Genomic DNA, 17,861 nt, shown 5'->3' with positions numbered 1-17,861 from the left:
GCTAGCGGATAAACGATAAAAAGCGCGTAGCAGAACCCCATCAACCCGTGCAACAACGAAACCTACGTTATTTTTTTTTTTATCTTGATACAGACCTCAGAATAAATTAAAGCAATCGTGTTACAGACGTAGTTGCTCCCAGCTGTAAAACTCTCGCCCCTTCCCCTGGACTTAATTGCAGGGGCTGTGAGAGCAAGCAGCGAGAACGAAAGCACTGCTCAAATGTTTGTGTCATTTATTGCAAGTCACTTCTTACGAACAGAGATTTCTGCAAGAGATTGTAATTGCCAGAGTTCGTTTGTTTCCTCGTCCTTGTCTCCAGGCTGGCCAGGCCCTTGGGCTCCAGTTCCTGTGGATGCACAGGGCATTTGTCAACACAATCCCAGGGAGGCGGGAGAAAGAAAAAAGAAAAGCCCTGCTCCATACAGCAGGGACTGGTTTGGTACAACGGTTTGAAATTGGACAAAATATGAAAGCAAACACCACTGAGAAAGAAAAATAGTTGACAAGCACCCAAGACAGTTAGCTGACACAGATCCAGGACTGAGCCGCTCTGTAAAAGTAGAGAGGAACACTTAAAGTGCCAGGAATAGACACTTGCGGAGGAGGATGTGGAGGTCTGATGTTCCTCATGGAGAAGAGTCTGCACTCACTGCACCATCCCCATCACCACTGCCCGGTGCTCTTGAGTCCAAGTGGCTGCTGGTCCCAAGCATAGAACAGGTTTGGTTTCCTTAAATGGAGTTTTCTGACAAGAAACACATGCCTAAGTGTCACATCACTAAACAGCATACCAGAATATATAACAGGCATAAAATGAGAGAATACACTCTTATACAAACATTTGCTGTTACCGGACTACTGTTCTTTTTGAGTCAGTTTTAAAGTTTCATTGCCCAAACGTACCCACACCTGCTGTCTAATGTCTGTGTTCAACTACAGCTCCATTATTATACACACTGAGTACCAGGGATTCCATTTCTTCATCCAGAGCAAATGATGAGAGGAACTCTGAGTTGGAGCAAGCCCAAACGACCCATCGACACCAACAAATTTCATTGGTGCATCCAATACAGTGCTGATTTCCCAGGAACTCATGCTTCCCCCCTCAACATGAACAAGCACCAAAACTCAAGTGCCAATCAATCATACTATTTAGACTGACTTGCCTAGTGATAATTTCCGCTCTCTGCCCCTAAATCCAGTCACCCCCAAAATAAGGAACTGTCTTGAAAAACCTAACCATACCAACAATTCATGTAATTAAAAACAGAAAGGACTTTGAATATTTAGGGATAATTTCTTAAAGACACACCTCCCCTTCTACAGATGCACAGCAAACATCTATTTACACAGTGCCTGAAGAATAATACAGAGGAAAAACACGGCAAAGGACATGTACCGTGAAAGAGAGGATTGAAGAACAGCAGTTGGCTCTTCTCACATCTCCACAAAAATCCACCAACTTCTGTCAACTTCATACAAATTAATTACATAACGTACACGATAATAAAATATAGGAAAGCACTTGTGGAATAGTAGAATAGTTCACGTCCAGATTAAATACATGTAGCATTATGCATGGCTTTGCTGTACTGTTCTATTGAAAACATCACCGGGTGAATGGGACGTTTTCCTCCTTCAGCTCCTAACCTACTTGGTGGCACAGCAGCAGAACTCAGGGTCATACCTGCTCTTTTTCAAGACAGCGTACAAGCACCAACTCAGTGTTCCTCTTACCATTGCACTGGACCAAGAAATGTAATCCCTAGTACTCGTGTTCTCTAAACTTTCATAGATGTCTCCTGAAAGTGCAGGGGCATTATCCAAAGGAGCAGGATGCGGAAATCCAGAGCAGGATGTCCCTGAAATTTGTCAACAATAACATCCAAAACACAGATCACAATTTGAGCTACAGTGCCTCTTCCCTCCCTCCACCTAATAATACTATTTACTTTGAGAATATTTGCCTGTATTTTAAAAAATACATTTACAGAGATCGCATTTTATATAAAGAATGCTATTTTAGGCAGGTTGAAGAATTTTCATTTATAAATCAAAGTCAAATCAATCTTCCTAGCTGAAAACTGTTCACTGTGTCCAAATCAGTATGCGAATAATTTCAGCACATCCAAAATAAGCATTTCCTGGAAAACCACCTTAGAAGTCTCCTTGCACAGAAGCTAGCACAGGTTGTGGCAGCAATGCGTTCTCCAGTAAGTTCGTATTGACTACTGTATTCAAACATACGCTGTGTTAGATGTTGTCATGGATGAAGGATACTGAAATTTCAACATTATGGAGAAGTTCTGAAAGACTGGGTAGCAACCAACTGCTTTTTACTAAACAGGATGTTACAATGGTTACTTGTGGTTAATTACAAAAATGAGCATTACATTCAGAGAATCATGGACAAAGAGACACTGTGATGCAAGTCACTTTTAGAACAGATTCTGATTACAAAGTTCCCCATACAGAGCACACATGAACTTCTAGCACTGAGGGTTGAGGTGCTCAGTGAAGCTTTTGGAGGACTAATCTGCACCCAGATTTGTGCATGTGGACGTTCAGAGCTTAAGATAAGTGAACACTACACATGCTGAAATCCAGTTATTAGAATTTGCAAAATTCTGTATTTCAGTTTGGCAGATCACGTACTAAAAAAAATTAAGCCAACTGAAGAGTTTAGATTAAAAGGTCAAATTATCCAGTTTAAAAAGAGAATGCAAAACAAAGCTAGTAAGCTCATTAGCTGCTTGCCATAGTAAGCTGAAGAAATGAAAGCGCCAGTGAGTGCAGAAAGGTTTAGAATGCCATTTACGTAAATTCATGCACTGAGACATGATCTACAGCTTTAAGAGGAAAGAGGAGCAGATAAGATTCCTGAAATTAGAATCACAGAAGGAACACTGAAGATTGTCCAGGTCCAGCCCCCTGCTGTAGCAGGGCTGCCATCCCCCAGCTCAGGCTGCCCAGGGCCCATCCAACTTGGCCCCGGGATGCAGTACCCACAGCTCTCTGGGCAGCCCGTGCCAGAGCCTCACCAAGGCCCTCATGTACTGAGCAATCTGTCACAGCGTTAGAAACGACCAAGCTGTGCTAAACTAGGCCTCCAAAAAGAGCACTGCGTGAAACAGACCTGCTAGATACAAGGTGGTGTGACTCGTATGTTTCTGCCATCCATAAAACTGAAATCAGAAGCTTCTACACGCTATTCTCTGCACTTCTATCTGGACACACAGTGAAGCAAACTTTTCTTAAAACGGTAGATCTGTACACAACTGCACACATCTTTTAAAAGATAAATGTAGGCTAAGGGATTAGGAAATTTTCATTGTTTACAACTCCCTGAATGACTGATTCCGTACAAGATGGATTGCACTTTCGATTCACAAGCTCACTTTTTTCCAATAAACGGTACCTATAGCCAGCAGCTTAGTTGCAGAGAAGAAAATGACTCCCAAACCAAGTGGAAAAAAAGGCCACTCCATAAGAAAAGTCCATGTAATTTTTCATTTCTGATAAGGTCACCAATCTGAAGCAAGCAGTCTACCTTCTGGACTGGACAGAGTAAACTATCCAACAGAATCTATCACTGAGGACTAACTACGGGAAGACCATGCTAAGGAGTCAGTTCTCTTCAGCTTCAGAATAGGAACTGGCATGCTGGTGGCAACATTTTGTTAGCTGCTACCACTATCTCCTATTTCAGTAGTTATAAATATAGGTAATTATCTGGACTACATAAAAAGTATTAGAGATTCTTGCTTTAACTTGTTTCTCCACCACATCTTGGAAGCGAACTAATAGAAGGGCTTAAGTCAAAGGGAGACAAGGTGTATGATTTTAATAAACATTTTTTCTTATTAAAATCTTGATATAGTTTAAATATACCATACAGAGGAAAAAAGCTATTTATACACATTTCAAGTCAATGACCACAGCATAAATCAAACTAGATTCCCTCTCCACTTCTGTCATCAGAATGCCTTGTGTGTATATATGGTGAGCTACTATGAGTTATCTGCATATTTTTTGTCTAGCTATACATTACAGGACTTTAAAAAAGTTTATGTACAGAAATATATATACATATAACATATAAATATATGTTATACATACACATACACTTATATACATATACACACAATACATATATATATACACACAGTACTTTACATTTATATATGGCCTTTTATCCAAGGACCTTGAATACTTTGTAATACATCAAGTCTCACAAAGCTTTGTGAGGGAGGGAGCTTTAGTTTTACAGACTGTAGAACTGAGGCCTATTCTTAACAGGTCCCTGTTGTTTGCTTTTGTTTATGCCTGCTTTCTACCAACTTCACAACATTCCCATTAGAAGCATTTTTGGTAATGAAATAATTATACTGGTTCGAAACCCAGGCAGAAGACACACAGTACTTTGTACCTCTCTAGCTATATTCCTTAGTATATGAGAACAGTCATGCCAGTACAGATATCCTCTATACTGCTCCTTAAATTTAGACTTGTGTAGCTGTACTGGGTTTTCTCTTTTTTAAAAAAAGTATTAGCATAGTGAAATCGGATATAATTTTGCATTTAAGATACACTGAAGATCACAAAAGAAAATCCAGAACAGACTCCAATCCCCACACACTGAAACAGTTCTTTTCTAGAATGGGTGATTTAGAAAGTGTCAGTAAATACAGAAATAATTCTACATCTGTGTATTGATTTATCTGCAGATTAACTACATAAGCCTGAAACAGCCAGTTTTACCTAGTAAATAAGATTTTCAGCATGTTTGGCAACTGATGATTGTAACTTCTGATCTCAACCATGTTCCACATCTGCAGGTACTGAATAATGAAAACTAAAAAAAAAAAAAAAAAAAAAACCAAACCCAACCACAGACATAGGTAACTTCTGGCCATCCTCAACTAGCTGACAGAAAGGAAACTGCAAAATCTAGTGGAACTGCAAAATTGATTTCCACTCAGATTTTAATGAAACATCAATCAACTCTCTCCAGCGAAACAATACAAAACAAAAAAAAAAAAAACTTACTAACAGACTCATGGCATTGGAAAAGCAGGAAAGAGCCCTGTAAGCCCCTAAGCTTCAATTCTTCAGTCCACTAAGATTTCAGAAATCTACGATACAGAAAAAAAGCAGCTCTTGCCTTTAGTTGTCACCCCAAGTCTCCAAAGTCACGCATGCATTGGGAAAACCAAGACCTAGGCCATGTTCAATGACTGCCCTCCCCAAAGCAACCACTTCAAGAGTGAAAATACAGTAGAACCCACTACAACACAGCTTGAAACCTTTATTCTAAACTAATAACCTTGAGATTTTTCAGAACAAGCCACCTTCCCTTCAAACCAATACTGTCAGAAGAAGGGGTTGCCTGGCCCATTTGATTCAAGATTCTCTGCTAACTGTAAAATGCGGGTTGAATATCTTCTGCATGTCAATTTTTCAGTTACAAAATTCAGATTCTGATGAACAACTGTGCTTGGTGCATGCTGTTAGCTAAAATATAAATGGCTAAATAAATAAAAACTATTGTTTCTTCAGTATGACTTGGTATTTTGTCTGTAATTTCTTTATTAAAAAACTGTAACAAGATACTTAAAAAAAGGCTAGATACAAAAGAAGTTAAGCTGCTCACGAACATTAAAGTCTTCCAAAAAAGTATCTTCGATAATCATGATCTTATAAACATTTTACAGTTACCAGAAAGTGCCCAGGCTGAGTTTACATAGTTAGACAATGTAGTACAAGTGTTGGGTTAGAACTGGTAGTGGAACAATCTCCTGACTGTCTGTTCACTGAAAAAGGGATACAAAATGTTGATTGTGAACTATGAAATACTGTGCATTGGCCTCAGCATATGTACAAAAAAAACCCAAAACACTGGAGGTACAGATTACATGCAGAATATTAGTGGTGGCATCTGATGTGCCAGAGTTCAATGCAGCTAGAGCAAAAATTGCAATGAAAGTGGTTTCATAAGTGAACGATCACAACTCTGGGATCTGAGCTGTCAGGAACTTTTTCTTTTTTCCTTTTTTTTTTTTTTTTTTTTTTTTTACAAGTTCAATATACAGGGTACACAACCGCAGCCAACCACAAATTAAACACCATAAAAAAGTTAAAATAAACCACAGAACATACTTAATTTTTTATTTTGAAATTCCCTACTCCCTCTATACAAGAACCTTTGCTGAAACACTTTCCACAAAGGCAGCAGTGAATTTTCAGAACATTTTACATATTTTCCCTCAGCAAAAAGATAAATCACAGTGTAAATTATATTGTTCTGCTGTCATCTTTGGCTGGGGTTAGTCCAAGGAGTTATTGACTAGCAAACTGTTGCAATCAGATATTGCCAGTGCTCCTTAGGCCTTTACATTACAAATTTAGTACAGGAATGTTTGCATTTAAATCTTTAAAGTACCACCAGGGGTATGACAGCATTAGCTTTCATAAACTTTTATAGACAAATGGAAAAATCTACAAAACTTAGCTAGTAATATTACACAGCAATACACACTTTTTATACTCTACACAAAACCAAAATTCTTGGTCTTAATGGCGAGTAACAACTTCTGTTTCAAAATCTGCTTAGAGGAATAGAGTGGGACATAAAGGCGAGAAATGCAAGTGTTTGCTGTAGGAAGGTGTTGGTCATCTGGTGGTCTTATTGTGATTGATGGCATGGGCTGGAATCCCTCCTCACTGGCTGGCAATGATGGACTTGATGTCCAGAAGTAAACCTGATAAAAAGAAGACAGCATTTAAAATTGCGATGGGCAAGGCTACAATTCACACTGCATACAAATGACTGCTGTGGCATGGGTTTAAAAAAAAAAAAAAAAACTGCACAGAATAGTTGCAGTAGTTTGATCAGAGCACAATCCTGTCAGTATGCCAACTCAACTCAGTGGTCATGCTGTATACTTCTGTAATAGCTTCCTTCATTCCCTTTCCTGTGCTGCTCATTATATTATACACTTCTGCTAAAACTGATAAAAGCAGCGCTCAAGATGATCCTGCATCAAGAAATCCTCAGTAAATATGATGCCCCCAGCTCCAATTGGGAAGATTTTAACTGTCAACAATATGAAACTCAAAAAACAACAACAGAAGAACTCTCTCACATCAAAAATTGCTCCCAAGCCAGTTCATGATCAGGTGATATAGCACTCGTACTGACAGAAATCAACAATGGAGAATATTTGGTTTATAGTCTCAAGGGTGAAATAATGACTTGCAGAGCAGAGTCACTACCAAAGTATAATTAGAGATATTCCTTAACAATTACGCTCCAGATTTTCCACTTCTCAGATTAGTCCTTGTTTCCTGTTAGCAAATCGTAAAGGAAAGATAGTACCTTAAGTAGCAAGTTAAATGCAAGGAGTTTTAAGAAGCGAATGGATACAATGTACAGGCAAGTTTTCCAAAGTGAAACAGAATCTTTTTCTTTCATGCTTCTCATCAGCTATTCTGAAAGGGCTTTGAGAAAAAGGAGATGATATCATTACTGACATCTTACAGACAGGACACATGCACTGCCCTCAGGATACACAGAAGTTAAGAGAGCAACCAATCCAGGGAAAGGAAAAAAAAATAAAATAATTTTTAAAAATAAATAAATAAATAAATAAATCTCAAGAAATCTAATATACCAGCCCAGAAAACAGTTGACTAACAGTAACTTAGCTTAAGAACTACTTTGCAAAGAATGTGAGCATGCTTCCACATAACAGATTTGTAAATAAGGGCAAGGAAACACCACATTTACTTCCAGCTGCAAGGTCTAGGATTCACACCTTAATGTTTCCAGAACTCAAAGTTGAATCAATTCTTACTACCATAGCCTGCCACCTTACTGTTAGCATACGAAGTCTTTGTAGGTATACGCAGTGAATGAACAGTAACGATACAAAAGTAATCCCAGCTGTTCTGCACGCTTCCACTAAGAATGAACAACTTACCAGATCTTGTCTTTCTGTCATACTCATCTTCTCAACTATGGACCAAAACCAACGCTTGAACTGCAAAAGCTTCTCAGCATTTTCTCCTATTTGAGAAAAAATATATATTGTGTATTTATGTAATTCAGTTGGTGCACTGAACAATAAATATTAAGAGATCTGTTCTAAATATACTTACTGCATGCAAGTTGGATCTCAGCAAGTCTCCGATACTGGAGACAGACTCATTTCAAAACTAATATACACGTTTCTGAGTATAAAGGCTAAATCTGTCATACCTCAGTGTATCACACCCTCCCAACCAAAAAGTCCAGTAAAAGCTAGAGTTTAAAAAAAATTATTTAAGACGTTAGACTGCATACATCACATTTATAGTTCTAACATTAGGTCAGAACTTCCAGAAGGAAAGACGCACTACCAGTAACATAATTCTTTTATTTCACACCAAGTAACAGTGAGGCTAGAAAACGTGCCTTTTTTTTTGCCTTTACTCAAGGTAAATACTTTAAAAGGTATATAAAGAACACAGAAATTCTGTCAATTTGAGTGACTTAGCAACTGATGACAAATTCTAAGAGGTAGTTTCAGCTTGAAGCTGGTAACTTCATGTAGAACAGACAGCATTAAAAGTTATTCAAACACAGTTGCAGAGATAAGTTGTTTCATACCTGACTCATCATTGAAAGAGGTAAAGCTGATAAGCATTTGCACATTTACTTCACCACAGCCATTTACCAAAAGTCTGAAATCTTCTGCTGTCAAATCTTCTAATGAATTCTTTGGAAGTACATCCAGAAGACCCTTCCTCATTGCCTTAAGTAAAAACCACAAGATTTACATTACAGCCATATCATTTACTGACAAGTTCCAAGTCCAATTCCCTATCAACTTGAAATTTCTTATACTCTTGGCTGTTCTTTTCTGCCAAAGATTTATAATCTGAGATGCCAATCTTCTAAAACAAAGAACTGCAACAAATAAAGCAGCAGAGCAGTACAAGTATATGACTGCAAAAGAAAACAGTAATGGTTTGAGCTAGTATTGCACCAATCACAGGAGCATAGGCAAATTATATTCTATTATTGAAAATATCAGATATATTACTGACCTATTCTGAATCTAGTGAGAGTTACAAAATGCACATCGCATCTTAATTCCACTTTGCTTCCCAGTCACTCAAGTGGCTCTTCTGCTTTAAAAATGTAATATACATGCATGTGTGTGTACACATACATACATGTCTCAACATAAGCGTTACAATTTTCAACTCATAATAAAGAGAGAGTTGAAATACTTATTAACTCATGCAGACACAGAGACTGAGTGATTTAATTCCAGGAACACTTTTTTTTTTTCTTTTTTTTTTTTTTGTAGAATTTTGGACCTAATCTGCACAGAAGTAATCTAGAATCTGCTAGCCTAACTCAGAACTGCAGCAAAAATTGCCAAGTTTAGGTGTAGTACGCCACTCTTTTAAAAGAGATTCAAAAAATGTTTTTAATATAGTTTTACAGTCAATTAATAGTTTTTTGCTACACCAGTAGAAAAGAACAAAGTTGTGTTTTGTAACAGATTCTTCCTTTTAAAGCAAAAATACAATCAAGTCAGAAGTTCAAGGTGTTTTATATACATTTTTGCCTGTAAGGCTAAGCAAAAGGTGACCGAGATTACTAGTATAAAGTAGCTGCTAAACCCAAAGCAGGAATTCCAAGAGGCCATTTAAGCTCAAGAAGCAATCATACATACTTAACCAACGAGATCACATTTAAAAGGAACTATCTTTGATCATATTAAAAAAAACCGGTCATTCTTCACAGCACCATAAAACTAGAGGTGCAACTACAACAAAAAAAAGAGATTCTTTTAAATCAAGCTGTCACACTTCAAAAAGAACCTGATTAGCATTACCATAATGAGGAGAGAGAGGGGAAAAAAAGCCTACGACATTCCACCAAGAACTTACATGCAGAGGCTGTTCTGCCACTACCAACATTCGGTGTTCTGCATATTTCCGGACGTATTCATAAACATTCTGAGGAGTGACTGGTATATTTACACCATTGGAAATAAGTTCAACCTATGGCAAATTATCAAAGATCATTGGAGGAAAGAAAGACAAAATGAGATTATTATTACAACGGACATGTACGTTGATCAGTGATTTATAGATCAATATTTCTCCAAACTGAAATAAAATTTACTACTGGTACCATTACTACTACATGCTAATGTAGTTTTGTAGGTTTTATGGTAGGCTCTACCTACACCATCTTCAAGGAAAGACAGAAAAACTCAACCAAATGGAACACTATACTTCAGTGTCTAAAGAGAATGCTGCATTTGAATCTAGAAAAAGGTAGATCAGCTTTGAAACCTTACAAGAACCTACATCATATGTACAAGACAACACGCATAAGTTATAAAATTCTGAAATTACAGCAAGACAGCTTTTTGTCCTTACCTGCCCTCCACCCTCCTCCTTGCAGAGGTCTATTGCAAATGCTAAATCCATTGCTGCAAACACTGCATCAGCATCTGTACTTTGGGAAGCAAGTATAAGTTGCCGAAGGCTTTCGTACATAACCGGATCAAAAAAAGCAAAGTCATGCCAGTTCACCTATTAAAAAAATAAACAAAAAAACCCACACCTTCAGTTACAGATATATTCAAAGTTATGTGACCTGTGCCTAATTGCTAGTATACAAAAGTGCAGGTGTAACAACACAAAATAACTTGCGTAACAAAGCATACAAACACTTAAAAATAAGCAGTCAAACTCCTATTTTCAGCATGCTGTCGAAGGTGCTTAAGAATACTCAATTCAAGTGCATTAGCATTACATACAGACTTGTGAAGCCTTTTCTGCTATTATGGGCATAGATCTTATAAAGAAATTTAATGGTTTGTGGATTTCTGTTTGTTTTCTTGTTTTTGGAGAGGTATGAGGGGACTTTGTTTTTAAGAAATTCTTCTACATATCACATAGATCAGTATAGATTTGATGGTGGCTGACTGAAGTTGGAAACGACTTGCATCAGTGCTCCAAAACACTGTAAGACTATTCTCCACTTATAACTGCTGTTATACGTTTAATGACTGACATTTACTGCAGCTTCCAAAAATTAGTATACCACCACCTATTTTTTGCTGCTTCTTGCTTTGAGTGTTAGCAGGCTGTAAAGAAAAGTAATCCGTTATTCACCAACTAAAATATCCTTGGGTGTACTGAACATTTAACTGGAAGAAACATATATTCAAAAAGAAAACCCTCAGGGGCAATCTCTCTTGGAAGGTACTGCGGAGACAACATATCTTCTTGTCACTAACACTATTTAAGATCATACATACGTTGAGTAATTGGTTATGTGATCAGAATTGTTTTCTGTTACAGAAGGCCAACATTAACGAACTTTGGCTTAAGTTTGTGCATCAGAAATCTTATGATGTTCTTAACTAATGAATGAAATGTGCAGGATTAAGTGGCGGGTGTTTTGGGGAGCAGGTGGGGAGGGAAGCAGGAGATAAAGGCATTTTTGCTGAATTTTAGATTACGATTAATCTGAATTAATTTATCCCCGCACTTATATTACTTAAATTACTACAAAATTGTAATTATAATCCAATTCAATTAGTTCCATCAAGTAGGAAAATCCTTTTGGGTAAAATGTGATGTTGATACAGTCCAACAGTACCTCTTCAAGCCATCACTCTTACGGTTAACTCAACAGATAACCTATTGCAAATCCTTCCATCTTACTCAAACACCTTCTAGCTACTTCAAGCAGATCTACTCATTTCACTATCTAAAATAAAATAACTTCTTCAAGTTAAAAGCATACTTACAGTTCCAGGACTAACTCTATTAGTCAACGCACACAAGGAAGATAAAGCAGTTAAAGATGAGTTTCTACATGAATAAATAAAATTCAAATTTGTATGATCAACTTACCTTCCTACCAAGAAGAACTTTGATTACATGTCTATTTAATGTGATAGGACACAACTCATTCTGCAACAGGCACAATCCTAAGATTCTGAAAATAAACATGATTTTTGTTTTAGTGTGACACAAGTTACATTGGTGATATTTCAATTAAAAAATTTAAAATAAGAATTAGGCTTTGAGTCCTATTTATCCAAAGAAGAATATTTTGGACATTATATTTTCTACAGTATAAAAACTTAACATTGTCGAAAAAGATGAATTATAACATGAAGAGAAACATCCAGGTGTGCAAACTCTCCACTATTCAGCACCCACAGCAAGATACAGAGCAAATAAAGTATAAATGAAGTTTCTGCAGTTTGCATCAACAGCACTCTTCCTTGGTACTTTGAATACTCATCTTTTACATTTTTTCCAGACAAGTTAATCACCTACCTGCCAATATTTCTGAAGCAATTCAGCCTCGCTTCTGTGTTTTTACCAGGTCTTGGTGTATAAAACCCTCGTTTTCCAGGTTGGTAGAAGAGTGGTGCATTATCATCCCCATCATCCGTATCATCTAATTCCATATCCACTACACTACGGCTGGAACCATGTCGCTTTCTATTCTCCTGTTCAGAAAGCCAGAATAGTAATCCACAAATGTACTTCTAGCTACCAAGCCACTTCAGCAAGCTCTTGCAACCCAACTCAAAGATTACATTTTATAATGGCAGTGTTTTATATTTTTGAGTGATTACTACTTAATCTTTTCAAAGGCATAAACAAATAGCAAAAAAAAAATCTTTTTATCTGCATAAAGACATATTCTTGATAACTCCACATGATAATTACATAGAACTTCTCATTGCATGATAAAAGAAGGCTTCAGCCAGTTTCTAAAACTGATAACTGGATCTCCCCTAACTTCCTATTTAAGCATCAGTACGTTACCTGCACTTTATCTGAAGAGTCTAGCAATCCAAGATCCAATATACTGTCAGCACCATTCTCCCTTGACAGGAAAAAAACAAAGGCCAATGATGATTTAATTTCACAATAAGAAACATTCTGAAACCAAACAGATTTAATTAAACCAAAGTCAACAAGTCACTTATCCAAAGAAAAAAGTCTTGAACAAAGCAATGAGTAAGGTAGATGTATCAGTTAAATTTAGCACAGTACAAAGTGCTTTAACCACAAAATCAGATTTTGCCTCTTACAGAATCCTCAATACTTTACCTGCCATGTGCAATAATGAGTTCCATTGCTTCATCAACTCTTGCTCTAAGGGAATCTTCACTAGCTAGTAACAGAAGCAGCTGAGCAGGGGACAATTCCAACAACATTCCTGTGATCTTACTTGCAAACGCCTGGAGAAACAGAATGACACATTACTATTCTCTGCCAGTTCTCTCATTTTCAAATACAGTTTTGTGAAAGTTTAAGGATTTAAAATACAGAATGCATTACAAAGTACCTCACAGGCTACATGACAAATTACAGAAGCAAAACCTGAAGAATATCCTAAAGAATACAAAGCAGGCATGCATGTTCAACTATGTTCAGGTAAGTTAATAATTGACTAGGAAATTAATTTTTCAATTAAATGATGCAGGGATACTTGACATATCATTTAATGTACTAGCTAACACATACTGGCTGCATTGCTTGCACTCGAGGGTAGAGTCTTTCTCCAAGCGCCTGTCTGTGTGCAGGAAGTGGATCAGGATCATCACTAGGATTTCCTTCTGAAGCTGGTCTAAAAGGCCTTGTGTCAATGGAAAGTTGTCTTCTAAAGTCCCTTAAAAAAAGTTAAAGCAGTTTGTACTAATTTCAGAAGAAATAAAAATACTCTGGACTTTTTTTTTTTTTTTTTTTTTTTTTTTTTTTTTTTTTTTTTTTTTTTAATTCCCCCCTGCAAAAATTCTAAATAGCATTAGATTTTCTACCAGGAATATTTCTCATAGCTATGTAGAGAGTTATTCAGAATCAGAGAATAAAAATAAAACAGATATTTTGATACTATCAGTACTTCAGATGAAGCAGTAAGTGTGCCACCAATGACAATACTGTTTCTAAACCACCCCGTAACTTCATGCTGGTACCCAAGCTTTTTATTTATTGTTTTAGCAGAGAGATTCATGGCATACTGTTGAGACCATCTATCAACACTAATATCAACTACATAATTTTTTTAAAAAGTACACCTGGCTGTTTCTTTAAATTCAATATAATTTGGTCTTGAAAGTGAAAAAGACATTTACTTGAGTAAGCAGAAGTATCTTTCTGAAGATAGCCCAGGCAGTTACTCCATTTGACAAATCAGCCCCGACAAACTCAGAATGTATCACTTACCTATCCCTGTCTCTCCGAGAACCAGCTCTTAAGCCACTACTTCTCCGCATTTCTCTCTCACGCTCCCTCTCTCGATCTCTCTCCCCCCTGTTTCGCAATCTCTGCATCAGACCTTAAGGAGGAGGAAAAAACCATAACCCTCAGTATCTTTATACTTCTCTCTCTCTGTCCTAAATTTCAGTATAAGAAGGATGCAGTTTCGGAATGCAGTTTGAAAGACATGAAAGAAGTGTTCTCTCATTAACGTAGTGATCCAGGTTCAGCCAAGCTTAAGAAAGGAACCTGAAGTGTTTGTATGAACTTACAAATGCAAAAAGCTCCCAGAAGTTTATACAATTTCAAAAAAACATTTACAAATATTCATGACAAGCCAGATACAACAGTCACCTTAAATGTTTGCACTACGTAAAATCTTGACATAAAATCTTGATAATCTACTGGAGAGAAAGATGCTCAAAAAGAGCTAAGAACTTCTAAAGTGGACTCATTTCTAGAAAAGCATCAACTTCTTGTTCTGAAAACAAAAAATCCATTTTCTTGCCTCAGAGAAATAACATACACAGTTTTCATAATTTCTATGCTGACTGAACAGCGAGCATTTCAACATATAAAAAAAGCATTTGATGCTTTTATGAATACTATCTGTAAATTAACTGCAGCATTTCACTTACTTGTATGGGTACCCTTGTTGGCATTCTGAATACAATCTAGATTTGGCAGTTTCTCATTTGACAGAAAAGCCTGTGCAATGGCAGTATAAAAGCTCCGTGCTACACCGCTGCCTTCTCCAGGCTCATCTTTAAAAGTAACTTTTACTCTGTGGACAGCCATCGGAGTGGTGGCACACCTGCGACCAAAATGATTGTTGAGCTGCCTCATGGTCTGCTGAATTAGAAGATCTCTGTCTCGATCAACCTAGTGAAAAAAAGAAAAAACTTTTTTTTTTCCTGTTCTTTACCAATCATCATATCAAGAGAACTTCAGCTTCACAAGGAAGCATCTGGACACTTCTGCATAGATTCAAAAAATACCAAACACATAATTAAAAACTACACCGTAATCGCAACAGAGTTCATACAGTAAGGTTTAAGACAACTGCTTGCAGATTCTGAAATATAGCTTCTTCTATTAAGTTAATGCAATGTCTTATGGTTCAACTTCTAATGAGACAAATTTGGAAGAACAACTAACATTTTTTACCTCCAACGTTAAATCCCTGGATTGCTGGTTTCTAAGTTTTTCCATCTCTCTGCGGAACTTTGATTCCTTCACTTCAAAGCCACCCAGTTCAGTCAGGATCTTAAAATAAAAAATAAAACCGAAATCAGAATAAGAGAAGTTCATAGTTAGTTGGAAAAGTAATTGTTTTCATACTAAAAAGTACATACCGATCCAGGCTCTGCTCCAACATCTTCCATGAATACTCTACCAAACAACTCTAAAGAAAGACGCCAACGTCCCAGCAACATGTCATGAGATATGACCATGCCCATGAAGCTACACTGTGGTCTGATAAAAGAAGGATAAAAAATAAAATTAAATTTAGATACATTTGGTGTACTACTTCTACGTAACATCTTGCCTCCAAGTAAGTTCTTGATTTCTGACAAACTGGTCTACCACCCAACTACACTCTAGAGGAACATGTAGAGCTCAAATGACTGTTAATTACTTGATTACAAGCTAAGCAAGATGTGAGTTAAAACATTCTACACTGCACCCACAGATAAAACCATACACTTTAAATAATAAAACCTGTTATCTACAGTAAGATATAATCTGATCATAAATCCTCTCGAGAGGTCTTTCCACATACTATACAGGATCAACCAATACAAGTTGGCTTAATATATGTGGAATTATACACACTGAGCCCAGTCTTACAATGCCCTACAGTGTGGCCGGTTAAAAATGGCTTTTGCCTACTGTGCTAAGCAGTTACTATGTATTAGCATATGAAGGAGCTAATCACTTGATATGCATTTGGAATGAACAAAGAATGAGGAAGAGTACTTGGCAGAATTGCAATGGAGGAAAAAAGCCTTCAAAATGAATTGAACGTGAATGTCTAGCAGATTTACCAAGGAGAAAAATATCAAAAACACTGAGATAATGGAGTCTTTCCTCCTCCACTCCAGTAAACAAGTTGTGAGCTCTACCTACTTAGTTTAGACATTGTCTCCAGACTAAGAAGTTTCAGTAATTTAGACAAATTAATTTTTTCAATTCAGAATTCTTCTCAAAATATAGTCATGAAAAAGAGACATTATCCCATACTTTGTGCCACAGGTGAAAGAAAGATGAAAAAAAACTTTCTGTATGTCATTCCTCCTTTTATGTAAAGCTGCATTACAGCTCTCCTTTTTAAACAGGAAGAGCAGACTGGACATTCATACTGAAGCGCTAATTATAAACCTTAAGAATTTTAAGAAGTTAGTACTTTTCAGTTCTGTGTTACAATCCCCAAACTTCTAAACATAACTCCTAATTCCTTGCTCCTACAGCTGTGCTTGAGAATCCACTACTGAGGCTTAGGATTTTGTGCATTGTTGTACCAGTTGCAAATTTTAGCAGTTCTAGGTTTTAAAATATTCACAAGTACTTACGCATGTAATTTTTATGAAGCCAGTCAAATGAACTTTAATTTCACAGAAAGAAATTCAGCTGGGTGCCTACTCTCCATGATAACTTAATGGTAACTTATCCTAATCCTTCCAATCTTTATAAAGCCTTTATTAAATTATCTGTCTCCTATAATACATGTTGATTTAAACAGAGAAGTTAAATTTACATTGGCTAGCAGTTGCTAAAATAGAACAGTACCACAGCTGAAATTCAAATCTTGCTTCAAAAAGATAGTTACTCCAAAAGCACACAACTTCATTGCCGCTTGGAATGCACTCTTCTGGGCTGTCAATTCCCATTTTCCACATGGCTTACTAATAAGTCATACTATGTATGCAAAAGAAAGTCAGGTAGCAAAGGATTTTTAGTAGTTTGCACAGACCTCAAGACTGTTCAACTGTTCATTTAAAAGCTACTAAATACAAACATTCAAACTAAACGAAGATACCCATTTTAATTTAAAAGATTTTAGAGTCCTAAATATTCTTTTATCAGTTCAGTAACATTTCATACAGTAATTTTAAGTCCAACTACCTGAAAGATGTGAGAGGTGGCCCTTCGCTTTCTGTCAGTCCTATCTCTGCCAACAAGCTGCTTTTCAGTTGTGCTGCAAGGTCATGAGCTGAAGGCCCTGGTTTTGAACTCTCAGATTCTTCTGTAGGCACATTTTGTTCTTCTCCTTCTCTCTTCTGCCGATTTTGCATGCTCATAACATTTTTTAAGTTGGCTGCATAAGACATTTTAGTTGGAAGAACCTAAACAAGGAAAAGTCAAAGTTAATTACAGTTTATTGAAAGCAAAGGCTTTTTCAGGAAACACATTCTTAAAACACAGAAAAATAACTGCAATTGCTTTGATAATACACAAACTCACTGGTTTCAACAAATAGGAAATACAGTTTTCCTATTTTACATTTATGTTTCATGTACTTGTTTCATAATGTTCCATAGGCATTATGCAGGCATGTC

The 17,861-nt window shown here is 36.8% G+C and overlaps 1 protein-coding gene across 1 annotated transcript in view; it reads right to left on the bottom strand.

The window, feature by feature from the left end:
- Positions 1–6,551: 6,551 nt before the first annotated feature.
- Positions 6,552–17,861, bottom strand: part of UBR5 (ubiquitin protein ligase E3 component n-recognin 5) — a gene marked incomplete at both ends in the record, with an annotated part of 77,910 nt that continues 66,600 nt past the window's right edge. The window contains 15 exons of the mRNA XM_079533926.1: positions 6,552–6,764; positions 7,986–8,071; positions 8,654–8,798; positions 9,949–10,062; positions 10,447–10,602; positions 11,935–12,019; positions 12,367–12,542; positions 12,865–12,925; positions 13,153–13,283; positions 13,570–13,714; positions 14,269–14,380; positions 14,940–15,183; positions 15,469–15,567; positions 15,657–15,777; positions 17,428–17,648. Coding sequence (XP_079390052.1) covers positions 6,552–6,764; positions 7,986–8,071; positions 8,654–8,798; positions 9,949–10,062; positions 10,447–10,602; positions 11,935–12,019; positions 12,367–12,542; positions 12,865–12,925; positions 13,153–13,283; positions 13,570–13,714; positions 14,269–14,380; positions 14,940–15,183; positions 15,469–15,567; positions 15,657–15,777; positions 17,428–17,648 — 2,109 coding nt within the window. The remainder of the gene's footprint in view (positions 6,765–7,985; positions 8,072–8,653; positions 8,799–9,948; positions 10,063–10,446; positions 10,603–11,934; positions 12,020–12,366; positions 12,543–12,864; positions 12,926–13,152; positions 13,284–13,569; positions 13,715–14,268; positions 14,381–14,939; positions 15,184–15,468; positions 15,568–15,656; positions 15,778–17,427; positions 17,649–17,861) is intronic.

This window comes from Tetrao urogallus (genome assembly GCF_951394365.1).
Source record: "Tetrao urogallus genome assembly, chromosome: 3".
NCBI lineage: Eukaryota > Metazoa > Chordata > Aves > Galliformes > Phasianidae > Tetrao > Tetrao urogallus.
The sequence above is the reverse complement of the archived record's forward strand: the minus strand, read 5'-3'. Positions and strand labels throughout refer to the sequence as shown.